The following is a 25,386-nucleotide window of genomic DNA, read 5'->3' on the forward strand; positions in this document are numbered from 1 at the left end:
ATTGGCGCAATGGATTGTGGGACTTGTAGTTCAAACGATTGGTATTTCACTTGCTTCGCTGAAGCTGAAAACTACAATACCAACAATGCGGTTGACGAATCAATTGTATTCTCTCTTTTTGTCTTAACCGTGTATGACAGCTAGGGGGAGAAAGGGAGTTGTCTCCAATGATGCAGCATTGAATCAATAAACCTCCTTAAAATACATTTTTTACAACAGTTATTATGAGTAAAGTGACAAACCAATGATATTACTGCTTCAGTGATAAATTACCGTTGTATTTGCCATAATACAGTTACAACCTCTGCCTCAATTTGACTGGCATGAGCATCAGTGCACTTTTTGATGACTCATGCTATTAAGAATCAATGCATTAATGCAGGGGTGTCAAACAGAACCGGCCCACTAGATGACTAGACATAGAGGTGCTAGATTTCTGGACCAAGTTAAACAATACCAACTTCATATAAAACTCGGCTTCAGAGGCTTTTCCAGTCTGACCTTATGGTCTGACCTGAATACAGAACTCTGATATAACAATGGATACTTACTGTGACCATGTTTAAAAGCTATTGAACATTGTGCAAAATACTGTAAATCTGCAGCGTAATTTCAAAAGAATCTGTATCAGGAAATATGTGGATAAATGCACACGTAATGACAGGGAGAAGTAGACTGACTGAATGTGGAAAACTTGAGACATATTGTTAAAATTGCACTTGTTTTTTTTAAGACATGTCATGCTGTTCATCTGTTTTGTAAAAGTATGGACGTCAACAGAACGTAAGTCTAAAATTTTATTAGTCTGGCCCACCTGAGATCAAATTGGGCTGTATATGGCCCATGAACTAAAATCAGTTTGACACCCCTGCATTAATGCATTATCTGCAATAGGTTATCAGTATATCGCCTACTAACTTTTTCCTTTTTACAATCATCACTTGTGTGTAATACCAGCAAACCAACAAACTGTACAATATCTACACATCATAATGTGAATTCAGAAGAAAATAGACCCCAAGTCCTCTGACCTCTGTTGGCATGGATGCAGTAGGTACTTTGACTCACATGCTTTGGCACTGTCCTGCAGTTAAATCCTTTTGGGAAGATGTGGTCCATTCAGTGTCACTTGTACTTAAGATAAAACTCTCTCCTTATCCTCTCATCTGTTTGTTGGGATACAGGGCAGCAGAACTCAGATCGAAGAATGATAGGAAAATTGCAGGCCAGAGAATGGCTGATTTGATTAATGAAACAGGACATAATCGGGAAGTATATTGGGATCAAGTTATTGATGATGATGATGATGATGAGTTAATGTTATGGTAGTGTACTGTTTACTGTACATGTTCTCCCCATGGTACTCCGGCTTCCTCCCACAGTCAAAAGACATGCAGGTTAATTGGGGACTTTAAATTGTCCATAGGTGTGAATGTGAGTGAGTGTGTGTCTGTCTCTATGTGTCAGCCCTGTGATAGTCTGGTGACCTGTCCAGGGTGTACCCTGTCTCTCGCCCGGTGTCAGCTGGGATAGGCTCCAGCACCCCGTGACCCTCAAGAGGATAAGCGGTTACGAAAATGGTTGGATGGATGGATGATAACTTTGTATGTTATTTATTTTGTTTTGTGTCAGCTTGATGGCACTAGAATAATGTTTCTCTGTAAATGTGTCTCAATAATTCCATAAGGGGTGGGCTGTGTTGAAACGGCCTGACATTAAAATTAATCTCCATTCATTTATTCATTGTATTGCTTTGTTTTTTGTTTTTTTCTGATGCTTCTTGTTTTGACTTGTCCCCTTCACTGCTGTAATGATGCAAATTTCCCTGCTGTGGGTTTTATTCAGGATTATCTTATCTTAAATTTGTTAAAATGTTGTATTTATGATTTCTACATATTTGTTTACAAACCTAAAGACCCAGGCCTATCAAAAATAGCAGAGAACCTGGAGCTTGGACTTGAGTCAGCTGAGAAGGCAGATCTACAAGGCCAAAAAAGCTTGCAGAATATTATCCTAGATCCAAAAAAACTGAAATTAGAGACTTCTGAAGTCATAATAAAGAAGTGGTTATGGGATAATACTTTGCCTATTAACAACAAAAGTCCACATATGCATAGAAAGGCTAAAAATGATGTAAACATAGCATGACAGTTATCTTAATGTATTTATATGACAGAGAGGAACGTGAAGCTCGGGTTTTCAAGTTTTATTAATAAATAGCAACATGAAGTAAAATCTCTGAAACCATAGAGAGTTGTAACATGAGCTTGCATTGCCTGTACACCAGACCCCTGAGTTAACATCCCCACATTTTATAACATTACTTCCAAGTTAAGCTGCACATCTCGCACAATAAAGTATACATTCTTGTCCAGTATCATATGGCTTATCAAATTGTTTATGGCTTTAACAGTATTACTGACCTAAAAAGGAGGCAGCTCATTTTGTGGTGGCGCAAAACACAAATTTAAGAAGTATTTAAATGCAGCATTTATAGCCTGAGAAAAACACCCTGCCAGATAAAAAGTATTTTATCCCTTTGTCCACCTGCTGATTCATAGTGGAGGCTTTGTCATAGTACAAATAAGAACATATTGATATATTTACAACAGTGTATTGTCATGATTTTGGGCTTGGCGTGTGAGCAATGACACCTCATTGATGATCACTTAAATTTAAAACACAAACAAGAGATACCTCTGTGCCACTAGCAGTGAATGGTAGGTGACCTTTCAGTGTTTCAGCTCTCAGGAGAGCCTAGCGTCATACATGTACCCTTACTAGAAGTCATCCTACTTTGCAGTCAATGGGGGAAACTCCAGTGTTGACAAAAATGACACCAGGCTTCTTCAGCTCCTCAGGATACATCATCATGTCCACAGTAACACATGCTCAAAGATGGAGTGTAGCTCTATACTCCCATTTTGTGTGAGCACGGCACTGTGCTTTCATCATCTCACTGTGTAAAAGGGGAAAAAAAAGAAAAAGCTGACAGTGTAAATAAACCTCCAGCCAACCACAGTCTTTGACCAGGAACTCAGTCTTCTTCAGGAAACTTGAATTTGGCATAGACGATGAGCATGACTATGGACATGACGATGCACAGTGAGCCGATCACAAGGTAGGCAATGCCCAGGAACTCGTTCTTGCCTCCCATCCAGGACACGTTGCTGAACACCACCTTCTTCCTCCCGTCAAAGCTCACAACAGGATAGTCTGAGGGACAGAATGTTAAGGATAAAGAGCAAAAATGGAAACACAAAATAAAATGATCCTTTGCCAATACTCTGACTGTAGTATTCAATACACAAAACTGCATTAAGACACTGTATCAATGTTTATGTATGTTTTAACCCATTTATTACTCCTGTACACTTGATTGTTTTAAAATTGAATGTATTTTTTCAAGGCACTGGCTTCCATTCATTTCAGAAATATGTCAAAATCAGATAGCAGCAGACACAAAACTTTCTTTAACTGTGTAATCCATCCTAGTTACATTATTGTAATGACTTAATGCTGTGCAGACTTCTATTTTAAAACTGCATAAAGCACTGAATGATAATTTTACACTGACAAAAATTTAGACTTGATGTGATCTTTAATGCAGATAGAAAGCAACTGCTGCCTGAAATAGTAGCAAAATACATACAAACACCTTAAGTTATCTGGTTTGCATTAAAATAAATAAGCAGAGATGTAAAGCAGGTCTATTCAATCGGTGGCCTCCGGGCTAAATCTGGCCAAGGAGTCGAGTGGCCGAGCAGACATGAATTAGATATACTAGTATTTCAAAACATGTAAACTACATATTGTATCTGGAAGTAGCTAACGAGTGAGCCATCTTGCTTCCATCTCATCTCTGTTGAGTTACATACGTACAGCACTGATTGGGCAGGATGTACAGATCGTACGAGAGCAACAGTGCCAATCACAAATCAGTGTTCTCTCACGTGACACACTTCCGACTGCGCTTAGTAGCTTTTCAAAACATCTGTCTTTTCCCAAACAAATTAGCTTGACCTCAATGGAAAACAAAGAGGTGAAGAGTGTGTGTGTGTGTGTCTCTTTCACTCCATTAATTTATATTTGTTTGAAATTTGTCATTACCAAAAGCTAACAAAAAGGTTTTAAATAAGCTGCCAGCCCATCTACATTTCCTGGTTTTAGTGAAGTGTATCTGAGTATTTATACATTGTTGAATGATCTAACCTTTAACAGAGAGTATGGTCCTTAAAGCAAAATAAAAAATGCCTTTGAGGTATTTACAAAGGCTTTTATAGGCTCCATGAAAATCGTGAATAGTTATTTGCCTAGCGCATTTACTTATGTCGGAAAAATTTGCCTGTTTTTGTCTTAGCCCAAGGAACTCCTGAGTCATTGTGTTCACTCTGCTCTGGTAAAAACAGAACAACACCCAACCGGTTTAACAAGTTGGACTGTTGTTGTAACACACAAAACATGTGACCAATGCAATGGCTGACTCCTTTATGTAGATTCAAATCTTGGTAAATTCTCATGTGGATGGAACAGTGGAAAAAATCCTTTAACCACACAGATGTTCTTCTCTAAGCCCTGATGATAAGGTTTATTATGCACACTAATATGCTGTTTTAAACAGCTATGCAGTGCTAATTTGTGTGATGGAAAAAAAAAAAGGTTAAATAGGGTCAGAGTGAAAATTATTAAAATGAATTTTCAAACACAGGACTCACGCATAACCTCCCATACTTCCAAGCACCTCCTTAGAATCATGCCACAATCTGTAACGTTCATAAAGGATACTGTAGGCAATCTCAAGGGAGTAGTTCCCAGCTGGCAGACCCTCTGCATAATCACCCTCGGTGATTCGTCGATACAGCTTTCTGAAATCTGGCAGGGCCGCCGTCCTCATCCACACCAAGAAATCTTGATTGATGAAGCCGTTGTTAGCAGGGTCTGAGGTGTCCAACTCATATACAGGCCTGGGCCAAAATATGGGTTTCACTGTATCTGGAAGTCAATCATTTAATCAGCTATCATGATTTTCAAACATTATATTAAACGCATGTTTTTATAAAATATGATTTCACCACTGCACTAAACTATGATACTCCTCTTGTCCAAAATACTCCCTTCAACACAACTCCTTTACCACTTTGTAAAATCCTTGTGAGCACTCAATTCATTTTGAGCAGATTGGGAACCCCTCATTAAACACAATTAATCATAGCACTGCACAACAGATTGCCAGGTACAGTTAAGTAAGTTACTACCATTGAATGCGTTCTTCAGAGGTGTGATGCTGGGGTTTCTGTATTTGATGTTGTAGTCTGTCCACCAAGCAATCCCTTTTCCATCGAGGGGCACCTGCTTCTTTTTCCCACTGACGATCTGATACAGCTTAAAGGTGTCTTAAAAAAACAAAAACAAGAATTAATACTTCCTTAACACAGTATTTATACACTTCATTCCAAATTCATTCTGAATGTCCTTACACACCATTGAACATGCTGTTTGCTATTGATCCACATGGTACAATTGGTCTGTCGTTGCTGTCATACTGATATGGCTCACAGGCGTCATCAGGACTCTTCATTAGAGACAGAGAACAGTGTTTTTATTGTACACACCATGTACACTGAAGAAAATATGAACTGTTTAAAGGTCCAGTGCGTAGGATTTAAGGGGATGTATTGACAGAAATGGAATATATTAAGTATGTTTTCTTACATGTATAATCACCTAAAAATAAAAATCGTCATGTTTTCGTTACCTAAGAGAGAGCTGTTTATATCTACATAGCAGGTTTTCGTCCACAGGATCTGCCATATTGCACAGACATGGTTCTAGCTCAAAGAGGACAAACCAAACACTGGTTCTAGGTAGGGTCTTTTGCCTTTTCGCGTCAGCCACTGTAGTTGGCAGCCCCTCCATGACAAGCTGAACAGTGTATGAAAATCACAGATTTTTAACATCAAACTGCTTTATTCTGTGTTTTAATGGTTTAAATCGCCATGTCCATTTGGTTTGGAGAGGATAAGACCTCTGCTGATAATTCGGCTCTTGGTAGAAAACTACCGAATGTCTGGACCTTAAGCTATCTGAGAAAAAAGGTGAGCACACAGGAGCAGGTGCCTCGGCTAGCGCCTTGCTGTGACGAGCACTGATTTGCAATGTGAAACTGCTTTATCCAGTGTTTTTAACAGTTTAATCACCTGGCTGGTTTGTTTCGGAGAGGAAGAGACCTCTGCCGATAATTCGACTCATGGTAGAAAACTACAGAATGTCTGGACCTTGAGCTATCTGAGAAAAAAGGTGAGCACACATTAGCAGGTGCTGGGCTAGCTGCTTGCTGCCACGAGCCAAACAGCGCCAGAGAAATACTGATTTGTAACGCGAAACTGCTTCACCTAGTGTTTTTAACAGTTTAATCACATGGTCCATTTGTTTTGGACAGGAAGAGACCTCTGCGGATAATTCGGCTCCCACTAGAAACCTCCTGATCAGTGAGCACTCAAGGAATTCTAACCGGGAGTTCATGCTTGTCACATAGTAGAAATTTCAGCTGGTAATCTCCAATATCCACAGCTAGTTGCCACTAAACCCTGTTCCTTTAACCAAAATGACAACCTAGCATATTTGTACTCCATCTTTAAAGTATTTTTATTCCAATTAATGACAAATTAATTGTCCCGTAGAAAATAAAACCAGAGTGTTGTGTGTTTTTTGTTAATATTCTATGTTGTTAACTTACCTTAAAGTTGTCAGTGTCCCCAGACAGCTGGTCATCATCTTTGGACACACTGTACTTTCTGTAGTTTTGAAAGTAGTTGGACAAACCATAATAAAAGAACACAGGCCCCTGTGGAGGAAAACAGAATCACCAGGCCAAATGTCAGAGGCAGGAATACAGTTCAGCTTAATTACTGATTGTAAATGTGTGTGCATGTGTTTGTGCAAAGCTCCAGTACAACCTTAAAGAGAGTGTCAATGGAGAAGGCCAGCGTGCACACACAGTTCTTGTTATCTGGGTTAGAGCACTTGAAGCATGGTGAGTTTTGTTCAACCCCGGTGTAGTCCAGCTGTGTAAGAAAGAACAAGTCAGGTCATTATTCATTATTGATGGCTACAACAGCTATCTCCAGCAGGTGTTACGGGACACCACACCTCTTTAAACTCAGTCCGATTGTTTTAATGTTTACTTAAGGTTTGTTCACTTCTACCAGGTTAATACATTTTCTACTCAGTCTCTTTCTCATTTTTTGCTGGTGACAGCTGACACTTCATTTTCCAGCCTGCCACCTGACTGATTTGTATGTTCAGTGGTCCCAGTCATACCTCCAACACCTGGATGCTCCGTGAGGTGACAAAGAGAGCGACACCAATGCCAATGAATGCCAGGCCAATGACGACAAACCCCGGGATGACAATGCCAGCGGAGAGAATGGGCTGCCATGCAGGAAGCCTCTGCTGGGTGAAGGCAGTGTTGTCAGGCCGGTTTTCTAACTCCGGCTCTTGCTTCACCATTTTTTGGTCCTGTTGGTGAGATTGTATATCAGATTACCAGTTTGTATGTACATGCTTGTAGTATAATGTAACATAAATGTATTACATGATAGCCATAATGGCACTCCCTGTATAACTTAGAATATACAGACCAGGTTAAATAAAGGCTCATTCATCAAGGTCCTATATGAATGAGCCTTTATGATCCCTGTTCTGCCATTTTAAGTGTATACTCTCATTTTGAGTTAATGTAGGACATTGCATTTGCAGTTAATTTATTAACAACACAGAATAACCCACCCCACCCCTGAAAGGCTTCATATCACACACACAAATCTTGAGTCTACCACCAGCACCCAGATTAGCCAAAGCAAAACAGACATAGACCTACTTTTAGCTCACTAAAGTGAAATACAGTGATGCACAAACACATATTAACAACTTATATCTGGATTTTAAGCGTTACTTACACACAGTCGGCTCAAAATGGAGAAACAAAGGAGTCAACAACACGTCCGTATGCTTCCCTTAGTTGTAGGCGCGACGGGGAAGCTCACCTTTACCTGTCCACCCCCACCTTCCCTCCTTACCCATCCTGTTCTTCCTCCGGAGTGACGTCACTTTGTTTGCAGCGCTGGGACCAGTTTTGTCATTTTATCTAAAAAACAGACAATAAATAAACGCTGCTTCCTTGTCACAAACTAGAGGAATCTTTAACGCTTTTTATTTTCAGATTTTATACCAGAAAGACGACGCCAAACTGTGCCTGAATGGCATTTTGTATGACTAAAATTTAAATGAAATAAAACAGATCCCGCCTACCTTTTGATTGACAGTGACATTGACGAATCATTTCACTGGGTGGTGTTGGGTAACGTCTCTGATCCACCAATCACGTAAGCGTTCATTGAAAGGAGACGTGCTACTGTGCCGTCTTTGTGTTGACATCTTCGGAGGACTGCGAGGTAATATTATATTTTTCAATATTTAATCCTTGCCTTTATTAAAAAAAAACAATGCTATCTGGTGTAAGGAAGTCTGCCCAACATTTTGTTAGTTTATCGATGCAGATCTCTTCGGAAGCGAAGCCGGCGGTTGCTTTTTTGCTAGGTCGCACCTGCTATTGTGCCGCTACTGGTGCTAGCCAGACAGGTCTCATTGTTAGCGGCGTTAGCTAACATAGCATGGTCTCGTAATAAAATTTTGAAAGGAAATCCATTTAGAAGCGTACTTAACTATATTTACAGTACAGCTTTTGCTTCTGTCATATTAAAAGAATATATTGTTAATCTGAATTATGTGTTAGTCGCTGCTATGAACAAAGCTACCGTTAGCTAACGCAAGCTAACGTTGATAGCCGTGCTATTGCTAGCTTTGCAGTTAACTCGCTAGCTAACAAAAGTCAATTTGGCCAATCACGGGACTACCAAGGGTCTCGTCGCAATAAAGGTGTCCGGCTAATCTACCTGTTAAAATGTATTAATCAAACACCAGGGTTCATACGGGCACCATTTCAGATTTGTCGGGTTTTCTCGAGTGGATATTCCCACTTGGCTAAGTCCTGAAAACCACTGAGCTAACGGAATGGTGACACACTTGATGACTGTCTTGCATTGCATTATTCTGTGGATATTTGCCAATAGGTTTTCAAAATATGTAGCTAGGCTAAACTCAATGGATGTAATGTTAAAGGCCAACGTTTTTTGTCTAGTTAGTCCTGTTCGTAATCATATTTCTGGTTCTGTCTTTATTTCTTAGTGTTTGAATGGATATTACCAGGTGCACGGAGAAATGGGTAAAACAAGACAAGGTTACTGTAACCATGGAGATTTCATTTCATAAACCATGACATTCATGCACAGTTAGTGTTACTGAAATCATTCAGCGATGCAGATGTAATTATTCTGGGTGAAGTATCTCCCAAAGCCAGACAGCATTTGGTGGTTGTTAGCCTTTTGTTGCAGGTGCATTCAATGTCCCCAGCAGAAAAGTGACCAGCTGACATAGGGGGGTGTCAATGAATGCTTTTGTCATGAGTTAATTTGTGTGACACCTACTAGTGAGTTGTAAAAGTAACCATCTGGCATGGATTTTGTAGGTTTTACATTTGAAGTATTTTAGGCTATAATTTTCAAACAAGTTTGGGAACACCACAAATCGCACAAACCTCAAATATATTTTTTTGTTTGGTTGTTTGTTTTCTGCACGCACAACCCACACTTCATCATTTTCATCTTTTCTGTTAGGAATATTTTCTTATCTTTTTCTTTTATTACACTTTTTTGAACACTCAAATCTCAACCATTTCCCTCAAAAAGTATTGTAACGGGCTGTTGTCTGTTTCGTTTTGATGGATTTCATCATATTTCTGTTCCCCCCTTTTCTTCAGGAGAGGCCTCCAACATCCTCCATGATGCTCTCTAGCAAGAAGTCAGATGCTGGCTCCTCTTCCTCCTCCTCTTCATCTACTGCGGGAGCAGCGGGTGGGGATAGGGCCCCTGTTTCTGATGCCCAGACTGGGCCATCAGCCTCAGCTGCGGGCCCTATGGATGTAAAGAAAAAGGAGAGGTCATCCCCTAGTGGGGAGCCTGGAGGAGCCCCCTTGCCTCACCAAGCAGGCCCTGGGGGGGCTGACCAAGACTCAGCTGAAGTTCGCAGAACAAGCCGTCGCAAGCGAGCAAAAGTAAACATTTTAGGGTTCTGCTTCCTCCCACTCTGGGAGGAACAGATGTTGCCAAAACTGATGATGAGTGAGAGCGAAAATTGTAAAGACGAATTTGTTTTAAAGGATCAATGCGTGCCTCTTCATTTAAGCTTTAGGTGCAATATCAGTCTTCATCTGAAGTCACAGACTCTCACTTGCATTTGTGTCCCAGTGGAAATTGGCAACAGACTTTATATCTCAGTCTGTGCTGCATCATGTTCATGGTTTTAATGATGCTTTTATTGTGCCTACTGTTGCAGGTGGAGTACCGCGAGATGGACGAGAGCCTGGCTAATCTATCGGAGGACGAGTACTACTCTGAGGAGGAGAGGAATGCCAAGGCAGAGAAAGAGAGGAAGCAGGTCATCCCTCCACCAGCTCCACCACCAGAGGAAGAGAATGACAGTGAACCAGAGGAGCCGTCTGGTGAGTCGGAAACGTGACGTATCGTATCAAAGCACTGAATTCATATTGATGTTATTAATGAGGAACATAATAGAAAGCCTGAGCTTTTCTTCAGGCAAGAATGCAGAGATTCTTCTTCCTAACATGATGGCTGTGTCTTTCATAGTCTGGCAAAGTACCCTGTGTTCAATTTCATTTTGGAGCTCATTGCATATGAATGCTCTTTCTTTTGGTCTTGAATTAATTCTAGATGACACTCAGTACTGTTTAAGAGTAGTGACATGTACATTACCTTTAGGTGTGGAGGGAGCTGCTTTCCAGAGCCGTCTTCCTCATGACCGTATGACATCCCAAGAGGCCGCCTGCTTCCCTGACATCATCAGCGGCCCCCAGCAGACTCAGAAGGTCTTCCTCTACATCCGCAACCGTACGGTAAGTCCCTGTGTAGACACTTTGTGTTAAAAAATCAACAACTATGGGATCATCGTTTTAAACATATGTACAACTGTATGTTAATTTATATTAACGTCATACAGCTCCAACTGTGGTTGGACAACCCTAAAATCCAGCTGACCTTTGAGGCCACAGCGCAGCAGCTCGAAGCTCCATACAACAGTGAGACATTAAATTGAACTTTATTTCAAATTTATTTTGTAAACTTTAGTTTCTTTCTGCTAGAAGATTGTAGTCGTGCAGAAGTTGAGATTTATTTTTTTTTTTGTTCTCTTTTTAGGTGATGCAGTGCTGGTCCACAGGATACACAGCTACTTAGAAAGGCACGGTCTCATTAACTTTGGCATTTACAAGAGGGTCAAGCCTTTACCAAGTAAGTTCACTTCATTTATTGCACCAGTAAAATAACACCAGCAATTAGCCAAAGTGATTCATTTCAGAACCATTCAGAAACACTGACCTGGGAATGGTCAGTGGTGTAAAGATACCCAGTTAATGTTTTCCCTGCGCGTTGTTGCAGCTAAGAAGACTGGGAAGGTTATCGTCATTGGTGGAGGTGTGTCCGGGTTAGCTGCAGCCAGGCAGCTGCAGAGCTTCGGAATGGATGTTACAGTACTGGAGGCCAGGGTAGGTCACCAGCAGGATCTGTCATTTTACATATACTATCTATTTTACATAATATCTATTTTACATATAGATTTTGACAAGTTTACAAAGTTATTGTAGAAATAATTTGACTTATTTTTTCCATGCAGGACCGTGTTGGAGGCAGAGTGGCCACATTTAGGAAGGGGAACTATGTTGCTGATCTGGGCGCCATGGTGGTGACAGGACTGGGTAAGATTCAGTGATTTTTATGTGAATACTGAGTTAGGGTAGCACCAGTACACCATCAAACTGTATACCAGAGTACAAAAATTGATGTTTATCATACCATGTACATTTGAATGAATAAAAACTGGATGGAGGATCTCAAGTTTGATTTATAATAAACCATTTGTTCACCAAAAACAAATGTTTTAATTCTCTAAAAAGACATTGTACTGATAATAATGATAATTCTAATTATGTAATATTATATACCGTAAAATTGTGATTGTTTTTTTGTTTGTTTTTTCCTCTGAGAAGGTATCATACCTTAAAAATCTTGTACTGTTTCAGCCCCATACTGAAGTCATTTACAACAGTGACAAGTCAAAGCATCCTTTAATAAGTCAGATAACATTTCTCAGAGGCTCCACAGTTACTAAAGTCTACCTGTAGATGGTGTTATTGTCCATGTATGTGTGTCACTGATAATTGTGTGTGTGCCTGTTCAGGAGGGAATCCCATGGCAGTGATCAGCAAGCAGGTTAACATGGAGCTGGCCAAGATAAAACAGAAGTGTCCACTGTATGAAGCCAATGGCCAGGCTGTGAGTATAATGACATTTCTTAATCGGTAAACTGAGTTGGCTCTCGTCCATTATGCTGCCATTGCCAGGCTCCTCAGGATGTTTTCATATTAAACAAGTAGATGCAGAGATGATTAAGTATTTACTGTAGCTGTCAAAGGCTTTATATTCTGTTGACTGTTTTTTGCAACAAAAAATCTGCTCTGAAAGCCAAGAAATTACAGTTTGATAAATGGCAAAGAGGTTAATGGCAGCTAGACCATGCATGTGATTCATTCCAGCCATCTGCTGCCTGAAAAATATCTACCTGCTTCAGTCGTTGTGACAGTTTTAGCGATGCCACAGGTCAAGTTCACTTACAAACATCTGCGTTAGATATGTGTGCCCAGATTACATTTTTAAAACCCAGACCTTGTGTTGTTTACTTCCTTTACCAGAAGATGTTTACTTATACACAAGAGTTCCCTCATGGCATAGAAGTGCTCTGTGTTTGGTTTTATAGTTGTTCTCCAAGCCTTGCTATTGTCCTGAGGCAGAGATCTGGTTTTCCATGAGCCACAAAAGAACACAATGAACGGTGGATCCATTTAACTGCTTACCCTTGCGTGTCATCAACAACGGCTCCAGTTCCTCTCAGAGCAAAGCGCACTAGAAAACAGATATGGCCTAATGTCATTAGAATGGAAATAAACAGTGTTTTCCCTTTGCGTTTTTGTTCTGTCTGTCAAGTGGCAGCAACAGTAGTAGGATGTTTAGGTTCATGTGCGGGGCACTTCCATTGAAGTAGAGACTAGCCAGCAGGGCTCTTGAAGCATCCACATCATGTGTAATTGGTTTCCTCCTCTGCAGGAAAAGGCAAATTAAATGTACATGTTTTAGTTGGTGAAAACCTGTTTGAGGTTACAGATGTGTTTACCTAACATGTTCTCTCTGTCTCCCCTTCCCTCTTGTCTCTGCACCTCTATGTTCGTCCTTTGGTGGACTACTCAAGGGTGAACGGTGCACGAGTGTAAGTATTGGTTTGTTTACGTAATACATTCCCCACCAATGCTTTCTCTGTTTATAGAAGTGAATTAGTGGGTTAAATTCTTGTCCCAGTAAGAGAAGAAATAGACACTGGAGTGATGTATAAATGTCATCAATTTGTCATTGGAGTGACCGATGGTCCAATGGCCTTGTTGTGTGATTGTGTGTCCAGGTGCCAAAAGAAAAAGACGAGATGGTGGAGCAGGAGTTCAACAGATTGCTGGAGGCCACCTCCTTCCTCAGCCACCAGCTGGACTTTAACTTCCTCAACAACAAACCTGTTTCTCTGGGACAGGCCCTGGAGGTGGTTATACAGTGAGTATGGCACACATGTGGGAGATGGTGACACGTGTATCCTGTACCCAAAGAAGAAATGTATACACACAAATAAGCTAATCCCAATCTTGTGTCTGTGTGTGTGTGTGTGTAGGCTGCAGGAAAAGCATGTGAAAGATGAGCAGATAGAGCACTGGAAGAAGATTGTGAAGACTCAGGAAGAGCTCAGGGATCTTCTCAACAAGGTGAGGACAAGTAAAGTTGTTGTGCTGTCAAGTTGGTGCTTCCAGAACAGTGCTACAGCACTTGAAAGTGTTGAACTATCCTTTAAGACGACTGACAGGGAAACCTTTAAAAGTGACAAAAAAAACTTTTCATTTTCATTTTCTTCTGTCATGTTTGAATCGAGACAAAATAATGGACGTAGCCTTCTGGTCTGATAAGTGAAGCCCATGCCAAGTGCCTCAAACCTGCATTCTGTCTAATGGCCAGCAGGAGGCGACCCCACTGGTTGCCAAAATAAGTCAACTTGTATAGAAGTCTATTAGAAAGTCATCCTACATCTCACTTGATTTATTACCTCAGTAAACATTTTCCTAATGAGCTCATGGACTTGATGGTTAGTTTCATGTCTTCTTCAATGTGTTGAAGAAGATGTTCATTTTGTAAATTATTGTCCCATTCAGAGTAAAATAATCAATAATGGCTACCTTGGCTACCTTGTGATTGACAGGTTCCTACCATTGCAGCTTGTCAATCAGGATAGAGGTGTAGCATTGTGTATGCTATCCAGAAAAACAAGATGGCGACAGCCAAATTGCCAAACCCAAGGATTCAAAACAGTAGCTTACATACCAGTGGGTGACGTCACAGTGGCTACGTCCACTTCTTTTTTGCAGTCTATGTGTCTGAAGGGAAAAGAGAAGGACCGTCAACATTTCATTACTGCTCAAAGTTGGCAGACATCTGTCAGTTAGCTTGTCAGTTATGTTTGCTTAATTGGGAGAGAAATTAGAGAGCTTAAAGATGGATTACGCTTCTTGTAAACTGGTGACAGAGCTGATGGCAGTCTTAGAGTGTCGTTATTGTAAGAAAAACAGGTTTTAGACTGGAACGTTAATGGTTTCAGTTTCAGATTGATGTGCAAAATTTCAGGCACTTAAAGCCGAGTTGCAATTTGACCCTAAATAAGGCAGTAAACCTGACTCAGAAGCCAATTATGGGTGTTGAGTTTCAACAACATAATCACTTTATTGATACTGACTCTGCGTTCTGAATCACATACTTCTTCTTTTTACTTTCAGCAAGTGCTGCAGCTATCTTTACAAAGTATCCGTCTTTAACTTTGACCCTCTGGCTCATATATCCAGTGCAGTCTGTAGTGCGAAATTTGCAGAGAAAAGGAAAAGTATGCGATTTCAAACACAGCGTATTTTAATGTTAGCACTTAACGTTACCTCAGAGGTACAACAAAACAATGCTTTTCTATGAGCTCGCCAAAGATGGAGATTGACCTGGAGAGCTCTGCTGTTGTTACTCTGCAATGTATGTAGTTTTAACTTTTAGGTTATAACTGCATACATTGTAGATTCTAACATGCAGTATTATTTGCACAACAGTGACGTTGCTAATGTCATAGTTATTATCTTAAACAGTTCCTGTGATTACTATCTATTCGACTGGTCATCACTCACTTGAATGCTCTGTCATCCATCATTGCGGCTTCTGTCAGATGTCAGTGAGCTGTCAAGCTGTCAGATGTATGCAGCTCAGTTGGTGTGACTGTGCAGAGGATTGTGGGTCAAAATAGCCAGAAAAGCATGCTAGCTTACATACTGCAAAATGTGACCGAACGTAGTAGAACATCCTGGTATTTTTTGTGTACTGCATTTGACATATTTTGTATTGGGACATACTACTTTTTTTCTGGCATACTCACCAGTATTGTAGTATGGGAACTGGAACACACAGTGAATTTTCTTTCCTTTCATCCACCATCATCTTCTGACTTCCTTCCTCTCTTTCCCCGTCTCTCCTCTGTAGATGGTGACCACTAAGGAGCGGGTGAAGGAGCTCCATCAGCAGTATAAAGAAGCCAGTGAAGTCAAACCACCCAGAGATATCACAGCTGAGTTCCTGGTGAAGAGCAAGCACCGCGACCTCACCGCGCTCTGCAAAGTGAGCTCAGGCACTATTTGAGAAAAAGAAATAGAAATGTGATCATCAAACAGCTGAAGAGTGACAGGAGAAAGTTACAATAGAGCTCTTGCATCATTTTACACTTCGTACAAATATTTACAAGCTGTGGGCAGTTATGAAGACAGGTTGTCATCCAGAACAGACTCCTGTGTGACTCTTTCATTACTATCAGGCTGCAGGACTTAAAATACTCATGTCAAGGCAGTTAAGTTTAAAGCTAACTATTTCCAACTATGTTTGTGGTGTTGTGGGTGTTACGTAGTGACTGATGCTGTAGTTTGAACTACTTTGAAGCAATATCATGTTTCCTTTGTTGATTATTAGGTGTACCTGCAGGTCAGAAGGTTCGACCACCACAATTTGCAGGACGGAAACATTTTATTTAAAGATCAAATCATTTGCAGTGGTATTATAATGCAGAAATACCAGCATGTAAAATGGATATTTTATGGTTTACTAGGTCAGGGTGGATGCCTGACAGAATTTTAATGCCGTGCTCTCTAAGTAAACCAGACAGGCTGTGTTTAAGTGGTTTAATGCCTCGGTAGGATGTATTATTAGAGCGAGCGCTGCTGTTTTATTTTTGCTTCAGATAAATCACCTCCACTACTGCTATGTGTGTATTTTAGAAGGAGGTTTTAGTTGGTTTAAACACAGCTGGTGTCTGAGCTGAATTTGTCTGCGACCCATCCGCTGTTTGAGAAACCACTTGAAGGCTTTTGAATCACAGTCTGACTTTCTGTATGTCTGCGGATGTACACACACACAAGACAGAGTGAGCATTTAAGAGTGAGTGAGTGAGTGTGTGTGCTCATGACATGCATGACTACACCATATAACAAGACTTTAAGGCTGCGTCAGGATATTTATGCTGGGATATTTCCCAGTATTCTTGCCGTTTGTAGTATTTTCCCAGGTCAGCTTGCCGACTAGCTCGGAGGCATCATTAGGATGTAAATATTTCTAGACTTGACTCAGTGAAGCTGTGTCCTGGGGGCTGACGCCGTAGGTGGTATTACCAGACTCCGTGTTGCTGCTGTAGTTGGTTCTGTTGTGGTGACCTGATGAACAGGTTGAGTCAGCCCTTTCCGTCAAGACTGTGTGTCCTTTCTACATGACCTGAAACCCTCCGGGTGTGTACCTTGGACACACACACGCACATGCATGCAACACATGCTCACCTAGTTAGAGACAGGGCCCCTGAAGTCTGACAGCACTTCAGTTTGATGTGAAATATCGTTATATAATTGTAAAATGTTAGCACATTAGCAGTACTGTAACACGAAAATACATCTTAATTAGGGCTGCAACTAATGATTATTTTCATTATTGATTAAACTGCCGATTATTTTCATGATTAATTGATTAATCATTTTATCTTAAAGATGTCAAAATAGTGAAAAATGCACATCACAGTTTCCTAGAACCCAAAATGACATCTTTACTTTGTCCAAAACCCAAAGACTCTTCATTTACTATGCTTCATTCATTTTCTGTAACCGCTTATCCTGTTAAGGGTCGTGGGGGGGTTGGAGCCTATCCCAGCTGACAGTGGGTGAGAGGCGGGGTACACCCTGGACAGGTCACCAGACCATCACAGGGCTGACACATAGAGACAGACAACTGTTCACACTCATATTCGCACCTACAGTCAATTTAGAGTCACCAATTAACCTGCATGTCTTTGGACTGTGTGAGGAAGCTGGAGCACCCAGAGAAAACCCACGCTGACACAGGAGGAACATGCAAATTCCGCACTCGAGGAACCCTCATACTCTCATAAGTGACCAAAAAAAGGGCAACAAATTGTCACATTTAAGAAGCTGGAACCATCGAATATTTGACATGTTTGCTTTAAAAATGACTCCAACAATGAATTTATCACCAAAATATTTGGTGATAAATTTTCTTTCGATGGACTATCAGTTCATCGTCCAGTCGGTACACCTCTAATCTTAATTGTGAGTTGTAGTTTAAAATTGTCAAGACATTGATAAAATATGCCAAGTAGTTTTGCTTCTCAATTACTTGTGATAAATATTGATGATCACAAATACTCAAAAATAAAGTAATTGCTATTGTATCAATATTTCTCAGCAGTGATGCAGGAGTTGCATCTCCTCACTGTCTGCCTGTGTCCCTGTGTAGGAGTATGATGAGTTGGTGGAGATGCAGGTCAAGCTGGAGGAGAAGCTGCAGGAGCTGGAGGCCAATCCACCCAGGTAACTAATCCATCTGAAGGTTCAGCATAAATCTCCTCAACTGCTGCTGCCACTCCTTCTCTTTTAATTTGGTATCACTTTAGTTAAAATGAACAGTAGAGAGGGATGAGTGTGTTGTGGCTTTATTTAATCATCTGTCTTTTCTTCGCATGCTAATTTTCTTTTGTTTAATGGTTGAATCACTCTTTATTTAATCACAATTTATTATGAGAGGGAAAATATATACCTTATTTATATGTGCTAGTGTAGATATATCATTACTGGACAATAGTAAAATAACACCAAACATATTTTTGTCATTCTTCCCAGCTCTGTTTTGTCATTAGAGATGTCGGCTTGTATTTCGAACATGTGTTTCTCTTTGGTAAACGGTTGCTGTGCCCCAGGGCAATCCAAAGTCATTTTTTTTCTCATCAGTAAAACTTGTATATTTGAGAACCTGAGGCACAAACATCCCAGGGTGTGGAAAGGGTCAGTGTAATGAATAACTGCGTGAAGCACTTATTTGACTCCAGCGAGGAACAGAGTTAGCAGCAGCAGCTTGTTGGTCTGCTTTGGATCAGTGTATTAGCCTGTGATGTAACTGCTGCACATCTCCAGAAGACTTCTTTATTAATTGTTCTAATCAGGAGCCATCCAGACTAAGTATGCTGGACTGGTTTTTGTTGAAGCAATATTGGCTCATGTGCTGGAGTGAAAATAGTTTGTACTTATAGGTAATAAAAGATAATTGCATGCTGGAGGCCCGCAGCCCTTAGCAACACATGTTTACCTGTGTATGTCCTGTGGCAATTTGCCAATTTTCTTTTTAAAGTTCCAGTTAATGCTATGTTCAAATATGTATTATGACGTTGGCACCAGTTTGAGTTAAGCTCTCACTTGTGCATGAGTGAACCCGTTCTTCTGATGCTCGAATAGCTGTCAGTATGCATCACAACATCGCTTTCCCTCCCTTCTTTCCCACAGTGATGTTTACCTGTCATCCAGGGATCGGCAGATCCTCGACTGGCACTTTGCCAACTTGGAGTTTGCCAACGCTACACCCCTCTCCACCCTTTCACTCAAGCATTGGGATCAGGTATATACACGTACCTATTTTATAATGTCATAAGCGTGTCGTGCTGACAATGGTCTTGCACTACAAAGACCCTTGGGCCTCTTACGGTCACATGTGCGTAACAAGTTCTTGTTAGTTTGTTGGGGCGGCAGTTGCTCAGTCCGTAGGGACTTGGCTTGGGAACTGGAGGGTCGCAAGTTCAAGTCTCCGTAGGGACCAAGTATGGAGCATGGACCAGTAGCTGGAGAGGTGCCCATATAATGCATGTATAGGTCCTGTTTATGCATGTGGGTGTATTTCAGGCCTGTGTGTGTATATGATAAGAGTGGAAAGAATTTAATTTCCCTTGGGGATTAATGAAGTATATCTTCTTCTTCTTAGTTTAACTGCCTCTGCCATAACATGTTATTAATTTATCCACAGGATGATGACTTTGAGTTCACTGGCAGCCACCTGACAGTAAGAAATGGTTACTCTTGTGTCCCCGTGGCCCTGGCTGAAGGCTTAGACATCAAACTAAACACAGCGGTGCGGCAGGTCCGATACACAGCCTCTGGTACGTTCTTCCGCCACTTTGGTTTTCATTATCGATGTTCATATGGATGTACAGTGTCCGTTTAAACACTTCTTCATGTGTTCTTTCTCCAGGCTGCGAGGTGATCGCAGTCAACACTCGGTCCACGACCCAGACCTTTATATACAAGTGCGACGCCGTGCTGTGCACCCTTCCTCTCGGCGTGTTGAAGCAGCAGCCCCCCGCTGTGCAGTTTGTTCCTCCGCTGCCTGAGTGGAAGACGTCTGCTATACAGAGGATGGGCTTTGGCAACCTCAACAAGGTATGATGTTTAGTATTTATCAGACAGAGCTTCAGTACTTCTATCCCGTTATCCCTATCCAGTTCACCAAACTTAAGGATCTCATTCTGATTTGTCCAGACTCTGGTTGTAAAACTTCAACACATTTGATATAGTCAAGACAGTCCTGAGTATTCTGACGTTTAAATGGGAGGCCAGAGACTTTAGCGCCAACCCCCGTCCACTCGGGATGGGCAACATGACCAAAATCTTGAGTTAGAAGGACTCATAACAGCAAAGCTAAAATTCTTTCAAAACAGAAGCTTAAAGGTTCTTGAGAACAATAATTTCAAGTGTTACAGGCTTCTGTATTTACAGCTTCACTGTCCTCCCCCTGCCCAACTCATGTTACTTTGCAGCTGCAACGTCACACTCCAGAACAAACAGAATCCAGCCATGAATAACTCAGCAGTAGAAACAGTAATGCCAGATCTCTGCCAGTTGACACATTTCTACTGTCTCATAGTATATACCGTCATATCGCCCAGTCCTACCACCCACTACAGGACAAGGTGTGCTAAGTGTGATTATCACATGTTGTGCAGTCCAGTGCAAACCATCCAGTCTTGAAATGAGTAACAGTGTTCAAAGCAGAGTTCAAGTCAGGTTTTAAATCATGTAGTGTGCTTCCAGCAGGACTGAGGATTTTATTCCTTCGAGAGACCTCCTGTTTCTCGTTCTGCTGCAGTGTCCTTACTTTAGGAACTTGACCTTCAGTGGGAGAGCGCCAAAAAACAATGAATAGTCAGAAAATGATTGTGTTCCATGCCTATGGGGATTCTGCTGTATCCTGGCTTACATCTGGGCTCGGATTTAGGATGGAGAGTTGGATCGAAAGGGTGGCATGGGATATGTGTTAAGTATAGGAGTGTAGAGGCAGTCAGATGGCGTGCAAATGAAAGGTGCTTTTTTTTTTTGCCAGTGTGTCAGTAATCCGATCAGAGTGCTCGCTCTGCGTCACTCCTGACCCACCAGCTCTCGCGCTCTCTCTCTGTTGCCGAGCATCATCTGCAGCAGAGTAGTTTATCTCCTAATTCTGCTGCAGCACTGAGGAGAGTACTGCATTATTATGCAATCTGAGCTGCTACTAACGCTGAGTCTCCAGCAGAGGGCGCTGTATCATTCACACATTCATATCTATAAATGATGGAGGTAAATGTGTTGAACCTGAGATGTGCTTCAACAGGCAGTGGAGCCTTTGATTGAAATGAGCACTGTGATTGTTGTGTGAGTGTTCTTATGTTGTGCTCCTCCCTGTCTGAAGGTGGTGCTGTGTTTTGACCGCGTCTTCTGGGATCCCAGTGTCAACCTGTTTGGTCACGTCGGCTCCACCACAGCAAGTCGGGGCGAACTTTTCCTCTTCTGGAACCTCTACAAAGGTGACGAGATGCCTTTTAGTTTCACACTGCAGAGCGATGTGGTATTGAGACATATTTCCTGTCAGTATATGCCCCTTTTCTTCTCTAACACATTCCAGGATGTGTGTGAGGTTTTGATGCTACAAACATTTAATCAAATTACATCTTTAAACTTTCACCTCACACTGTCTTCTTACTTTAAACTTGCACTTACCTGTTGGCTAAATGTAGACCTTACTCACTCTAATAACCATATATATCCTACATAAAAAACTACCTCTGCGTGGGATTACATACACGGCATACTAGTTACCTGCAATGCTTAAATAAGAAAAACATGATTTGTCCAAAAAAAAAAAAAAGCTCTTGAAAGCATCAAATTAAAGTGTCTGATCCCTGCATTCATAACAAGTCTCTAACAAGTCGTGCCTTTGCTCTTTTCAGCCCCGATCCTACTTGCTCTGATGGCAGGCGAGGCCGCTGGCATCATGGAGAACATCAGTGATGACGTGATTGTCGGACGCTGCCTGGCCATTCTCAAAGGAATATTTGGAAGTAGCGCTGTACCACAGGTAAACCATTTGTGCTTCTTTTATAAACTCTTAAACAGATAGCTGCATGTGTGTGCTGAATCTGTAGGCAGCAGGACAAGATTTTGGTATCAGAAGCGTTTTGGTATTGGTTTATAGTTCAAGTAGTAGAGGTGTGGACTCAAGTCACATGACCTAACCTCAAGTCAACCTGAATCAGACTCTTAAATTTGATGACTTTAGACTCGACTTAACAAAAAAATAAAATGTTTTTTTCAAAAGTATGCCAGGAATCAGTTCATTTCCCTTCTTTTTTTTCCCATGTAGACATAAAACATGCAACATCATACAATATGAATTTAAAGGATGATTTGTATAACAAGAAATGTCCTACAAATTCGGAAAGAGAAAGTTATAGACAGTTTTTCCAATATGATATGAGTTAAATACAACAAGACAGGACAGAAACAAAATTCATTCTGTTGTGGTACTGGTTAACAGTGCTGTGAAAATGCAATGTCAGCACAAAAAAAAAAAAATCAGATCAGTCATCGGTCGCACTCACTTTAACAAATAAAAAAAAAAAAAAAATTTAACATAGTATTTCTCTGTTGTTAAAATGGCGTTACATTTGGTGAAGAGCGTTTTAAAACTTGTTTAGAACTCCAAACTCAGAGTTGAGGACTTGAGACTTGCGTGTCTTGACTTGGGGCTTGAGTGCATTGACTTGAGACTTATTTGTGACTTGCAAAAAATTGACTCGGTCCCACCTCGGCTGAGTAGTACTGACTTGTGGCATTGTAGCAACAGGTAAACAGTAGGGGTGGGGGGAAAAATTGATAGAGCATAGTATCGCAATATTTTTGTGTGACAATATTGTATCGTTACATGCACACTAAGTATCGATTTTTTTAAATTATATAAATTATCAATATACAAATGAAACTTTTGGTATCCCACTGAAATAATATAGTAAGAAAGTTATTTATTCAGTTTTTGCTGCAGTAAAAACGACTGAAGTGAGATGAACAGACTAGTTTATTTTATTCAATAAAACTAAATATGTTTTATCGCAACATTCAGCATATTGTAACATTAAAATCGCAATGATATTGTATTGTTACTTATGTTTCGTGATATTATCGTATAAAATGGCCTCTAGTTGATACCCACCCCTAGTAAACAGTGTGTTGAGAAGCAAACACATTATCCGAAATGCAGTCGCAGAACACATCGGCTATCATCTGACGATAATTTGGCTTTATATTAGCTTTTTTTTAAAATGTATTTATCTGCATTTATTTGCAAATACCTGTTTAAAGAGATTAGCTGAAATGACCGGCATATAAAAGAGGAAGTTTTGGTCCGGATGTCTGCATGCTACACCAGATTGTCTGAAACATTGGCAGTTGCCCCCAGAAGCTTATCGTCATTAGACTGTCACAGAAGATGCAACTTATTGCCTATCAAAGACTCACACACTTGGGTGATATTTCCAGTCCATGTTCAGTTTTTTCCTCTTTTCACTTTTAGTTCTACTTTAATTTAACCCCAAGCCCATGTACCAAATTGTATATTCCTCTGGAACATGATGTCCTCACAATTAGACATAGCTGGCAGTTCTGTTCAAATACATCTGTATTATGTTTGTTGTTTACAGAAAAGTAGTGGTGGGTTATATTTTCTAAGCTCCATCATTAGTGTTTTCTCTGGGTTTTCCACTATTTTGAGCGGAATGTCAAGTCTGTTCCTGAGTCGACCCCCATAGCCAGCAGAACTTAACACAGCGAGCAGAGCACATGTGAAAGTCGTATCCAAACCACCCGTCATTATAAATCATTTGCTTATGGTTTCGAATGGGATAAAATCATATGCATGGAGGCCAGCGTTGGAACTGTTCGCCATCCAGCTGTTTACAGGTCCCACTAATATCATCATGGAAACCCCTAAGAAGTATGTGTTGTTGTTTGTCGTCATGGCAGCCAAAGGAAACTGTGGTCACTCGTTGGCGTGCGGACCCCTGGGCACGGGGCTCCTACTCATATGTCGCGGCAGGTTCTTCGGGTAACGACTACGACCTGATGGCGCAGCCTATCACGCCTGGACCTGCTATACCGGGAGCCTCACAGGTACATGCACACACACATTACAGAATCATGGTGTTGAGTTCGTGTTTGGGTGAGAATGTGTGTGTGTGTGAGAAAGGCATCCCAGCCTGCCCACCATACTTAACCAAAGCAAAGTAGAGCAGTCTACTCCCCACACTGATGTTTTAAAGTTGGCACGCTGATTGAGTCATATTTATGTGTTGACTGATTAGACCTGGCAGCTTACTACCACACTTTCTTCTTTTCTCACCAACCCCCTGTTTGCTTTAATTCCCCATCATGTTGGGACAACTCAGCCTCAGTCTCAATGTGGCTTTTCTTTTTCCTCCTCAGCCCGTCCCTCGTCTCTTCTTCTCCGGGGAGCACACGATCAGGAATTACCCCGCTACAGTTCACGGCGCGCTGCTCAGCGGGCTGCGCGAGGCCGGACGCATCGCAGACCAGTTCCTGGGTGCCATGTACACACTTCCCCGACAGGCCACTCCCACGGCTGCCAGCAACCCTCAGCAGGCTCAGCCCACCCCCAGCGTCTGAAATTGACTCTCTCAGTTCCTGTAGAAAATATAAAAGTTTACCGATAAACTCTGACATTTCTGTTCATCAAAGGAAGTCCCTGCAACACTTTGCATCATCGCCTTTACTCAAGTAATTACAGAAAATTTGTATCCTGGCTTTAGGTATGATGTTTAACGTGATTGCTCAACTGGAGCATTTCGGTTCCTCGGACTTGTTTTTGTGACTGTTTACATTTCCAGCAAAATAAAGAGACATGTGTAACCTACTACAGAGACTCGGGCTACGATCAAGAGTGACGATTAAATCCCATTTTGTTACATAGTAATCTAATCATTTATGTGTGATTTCCTGGTCATAAAAATCAGAAGCATGGCATTATATTCAGAGCGATTCAGTGTGTTTGATTTCTTTTTGAGCATGTCTGCAAACATCTATTTATGTGCCCTCGCCTGAATCCTAAATGTGTACACACAACCCAGAGCCAGATATATTGTAAGACAGATGACCAACTCAGTAGCATTGTTTCAAACTCAAGGCCTTGTCTTGGTTGTCTTCAAGTCTTAACACATAGCTATGTACTGTAGCTGTATGCCTCCTAAATTTACTCTCTATCATTTAGGTTGCAGAGTGTAGTGAATATAGTTTGTATTAAAAGCTGAAAAAAATGGCGGATATGTTGAAAGATTTGTGAATGTTTTTTGTTGCCATAGCAGTTTAAGTATTTTATTATGGTTGTCATCACATACTTTTTTATATTGTTGATTGTTTTGTTATTAAAAGAAGACAAACTATCTCGA

General features: G+C 41.0%; 2 protein-coding genes across 5 annotated transcripts; one reads left to right on the forward strand and one right to left on the reverse strand.

Annotated features, from left to right (window-relative positions):
* Positions 1-2,193: 2,193 nt before the first annotated feature.
* Positions 2,194-8,096, reverse strand: tmem30b (transmembrane protein 30B). The gene is made up of 8 exons (XM_050062840.1): positions 7,959-8,096; positions 7,321-7,518; positions 6,957-7,064; positions 6,737-6,844; positions 5,482-5,572; positions 5,256-5,393; positions 4,786-4,992; positions 2,194-3,216 (listed from the first exon to the last, which is right to left on the reverse strand). Exons 2-8 carry the CDS (start codon positions 7,507-7,509, stop codon positions 3,038-3,040), a joined length of 1,020 nt encoding a protein of 339 aa, XP_049918797.1. The 5' UTR covers positions 7,510-7,518; positions 7,959-8,096; the 3' UTR covers positions 2,194-3,037.
* Positions 8,097-8,360: 264 nt separating this feature from the next.
* On the forward strand, positions 8,361-25,386 carry kdm1a (lysine (K)-specific demethylase 1a). 4 transcript variants are annotated; one of them, XM_050061662.1, is made up of 22 exons: positions 8,379-8,453; positions 9,247-9,283; positions 9,878-10,171; positions 10,450-10,618; positions 10,896-11,029; positions 11,134-11,212; positions 11,331-11,423; positions 11,571-11,677; positions 11,806-11,887; positions 12,370-12,464; positions 13,435-13,452; positions 13,642-13,784; positions 13,900-13,990; positions 15,789-15,923; positions 18,093-18,166; positions 19,133-19,244; positions 19,647-19,779; positions 19,872-20,059; positions 21,342-21,456; positions 21,880-22,007; positions 23,948-24,094; positions 24,407-25,386. In XM_050061662.1, the coding sequence occupies exons 2-22, from the start codon at positions 9,254-9,256 to the stop codon at positions 24,605-24,607; spliced, it is 2,568 nt and encodes an 855-aa protein (XP_049917619.1). In that variant the 5' UTR covers positions 8,379-8,453; positions 9,247-9,253; the 3' UTR covers positions 24,608-25,386. The 4 variants fall into 4 exon arrangements, with proteins under 4 accessions (XP_049917620.1, XP_049917619.1, XP_049917617.1 ...); XM_050061660.1 differs by having other exon boundaries at positions 8,410-8,453; positions 9,247-9,298; XM_050061661.1 differs by having other exon boundaries at positions 8,410-8,453; positions 9,247-9,298; positions 10,453-10,618.

This window comes from Epinephelus moara, chromosome 14 (genome assembly GCF_006386435.1).
Source record: "Epinephelus moara isolate mb chromosome 14, YSFRI_EMoa_1.0, whole genome shotgun sequence".
NCBI classification, from domain to species: domain Eukaryota; kingdom Metazoa; phylum Chordata; class Actinopteri; order Perciformes; family Serranidae; genus Epinephelus; species Epinephelus moara.

Excerpts from the sequence above, each read along its gene's own strand:
- tmem30b (XM_050062840.1), bottom strand. The coding sequence starts at position 7,509 with ATGGTGAAGCAAGAGCCGGAGTTAGAAAACCGGCCTGACAACACTGCC. Across the intron at positions 5,394-5,481 it reads AGCAAACAGCATGTTCAATG|ACACCTTTAAGCTGTATCAG; the intron begins GTGTGTAAGGAC and ends TGTTTTTTTAAG. Across the intron at positions 4,993-5,255 it reads TCTGAAGAACGCATTCAATG|ATACAGTGAAACCCATATTT; the intron begins GTAGTAACTTAC and ends ATTGACTTCCAG.
- kdm1a (XM_050061660.1), top strand. The coding sequence starts at position 9,254 with ATGGATATTACCAGGTGCACGGAGAAATGGGTAAAACAAGACAAG. Across the intron at positions 10,619-10,895 it reads TGAACCAGAGGAGCCGTCTG|GTGTGGAGGGAGCTGCTTTC; the intron begins GTGAGTCGGAAA and ends CATTACCTTTAG. Across the intron at positions 24,095-24,406 it reads CTATACCGGGAGCCTCACAG|CCCGTCCCTCGTCTCTTCTT; the intron begins GTACATGCACAC and ends TTTCCTCCTCAG.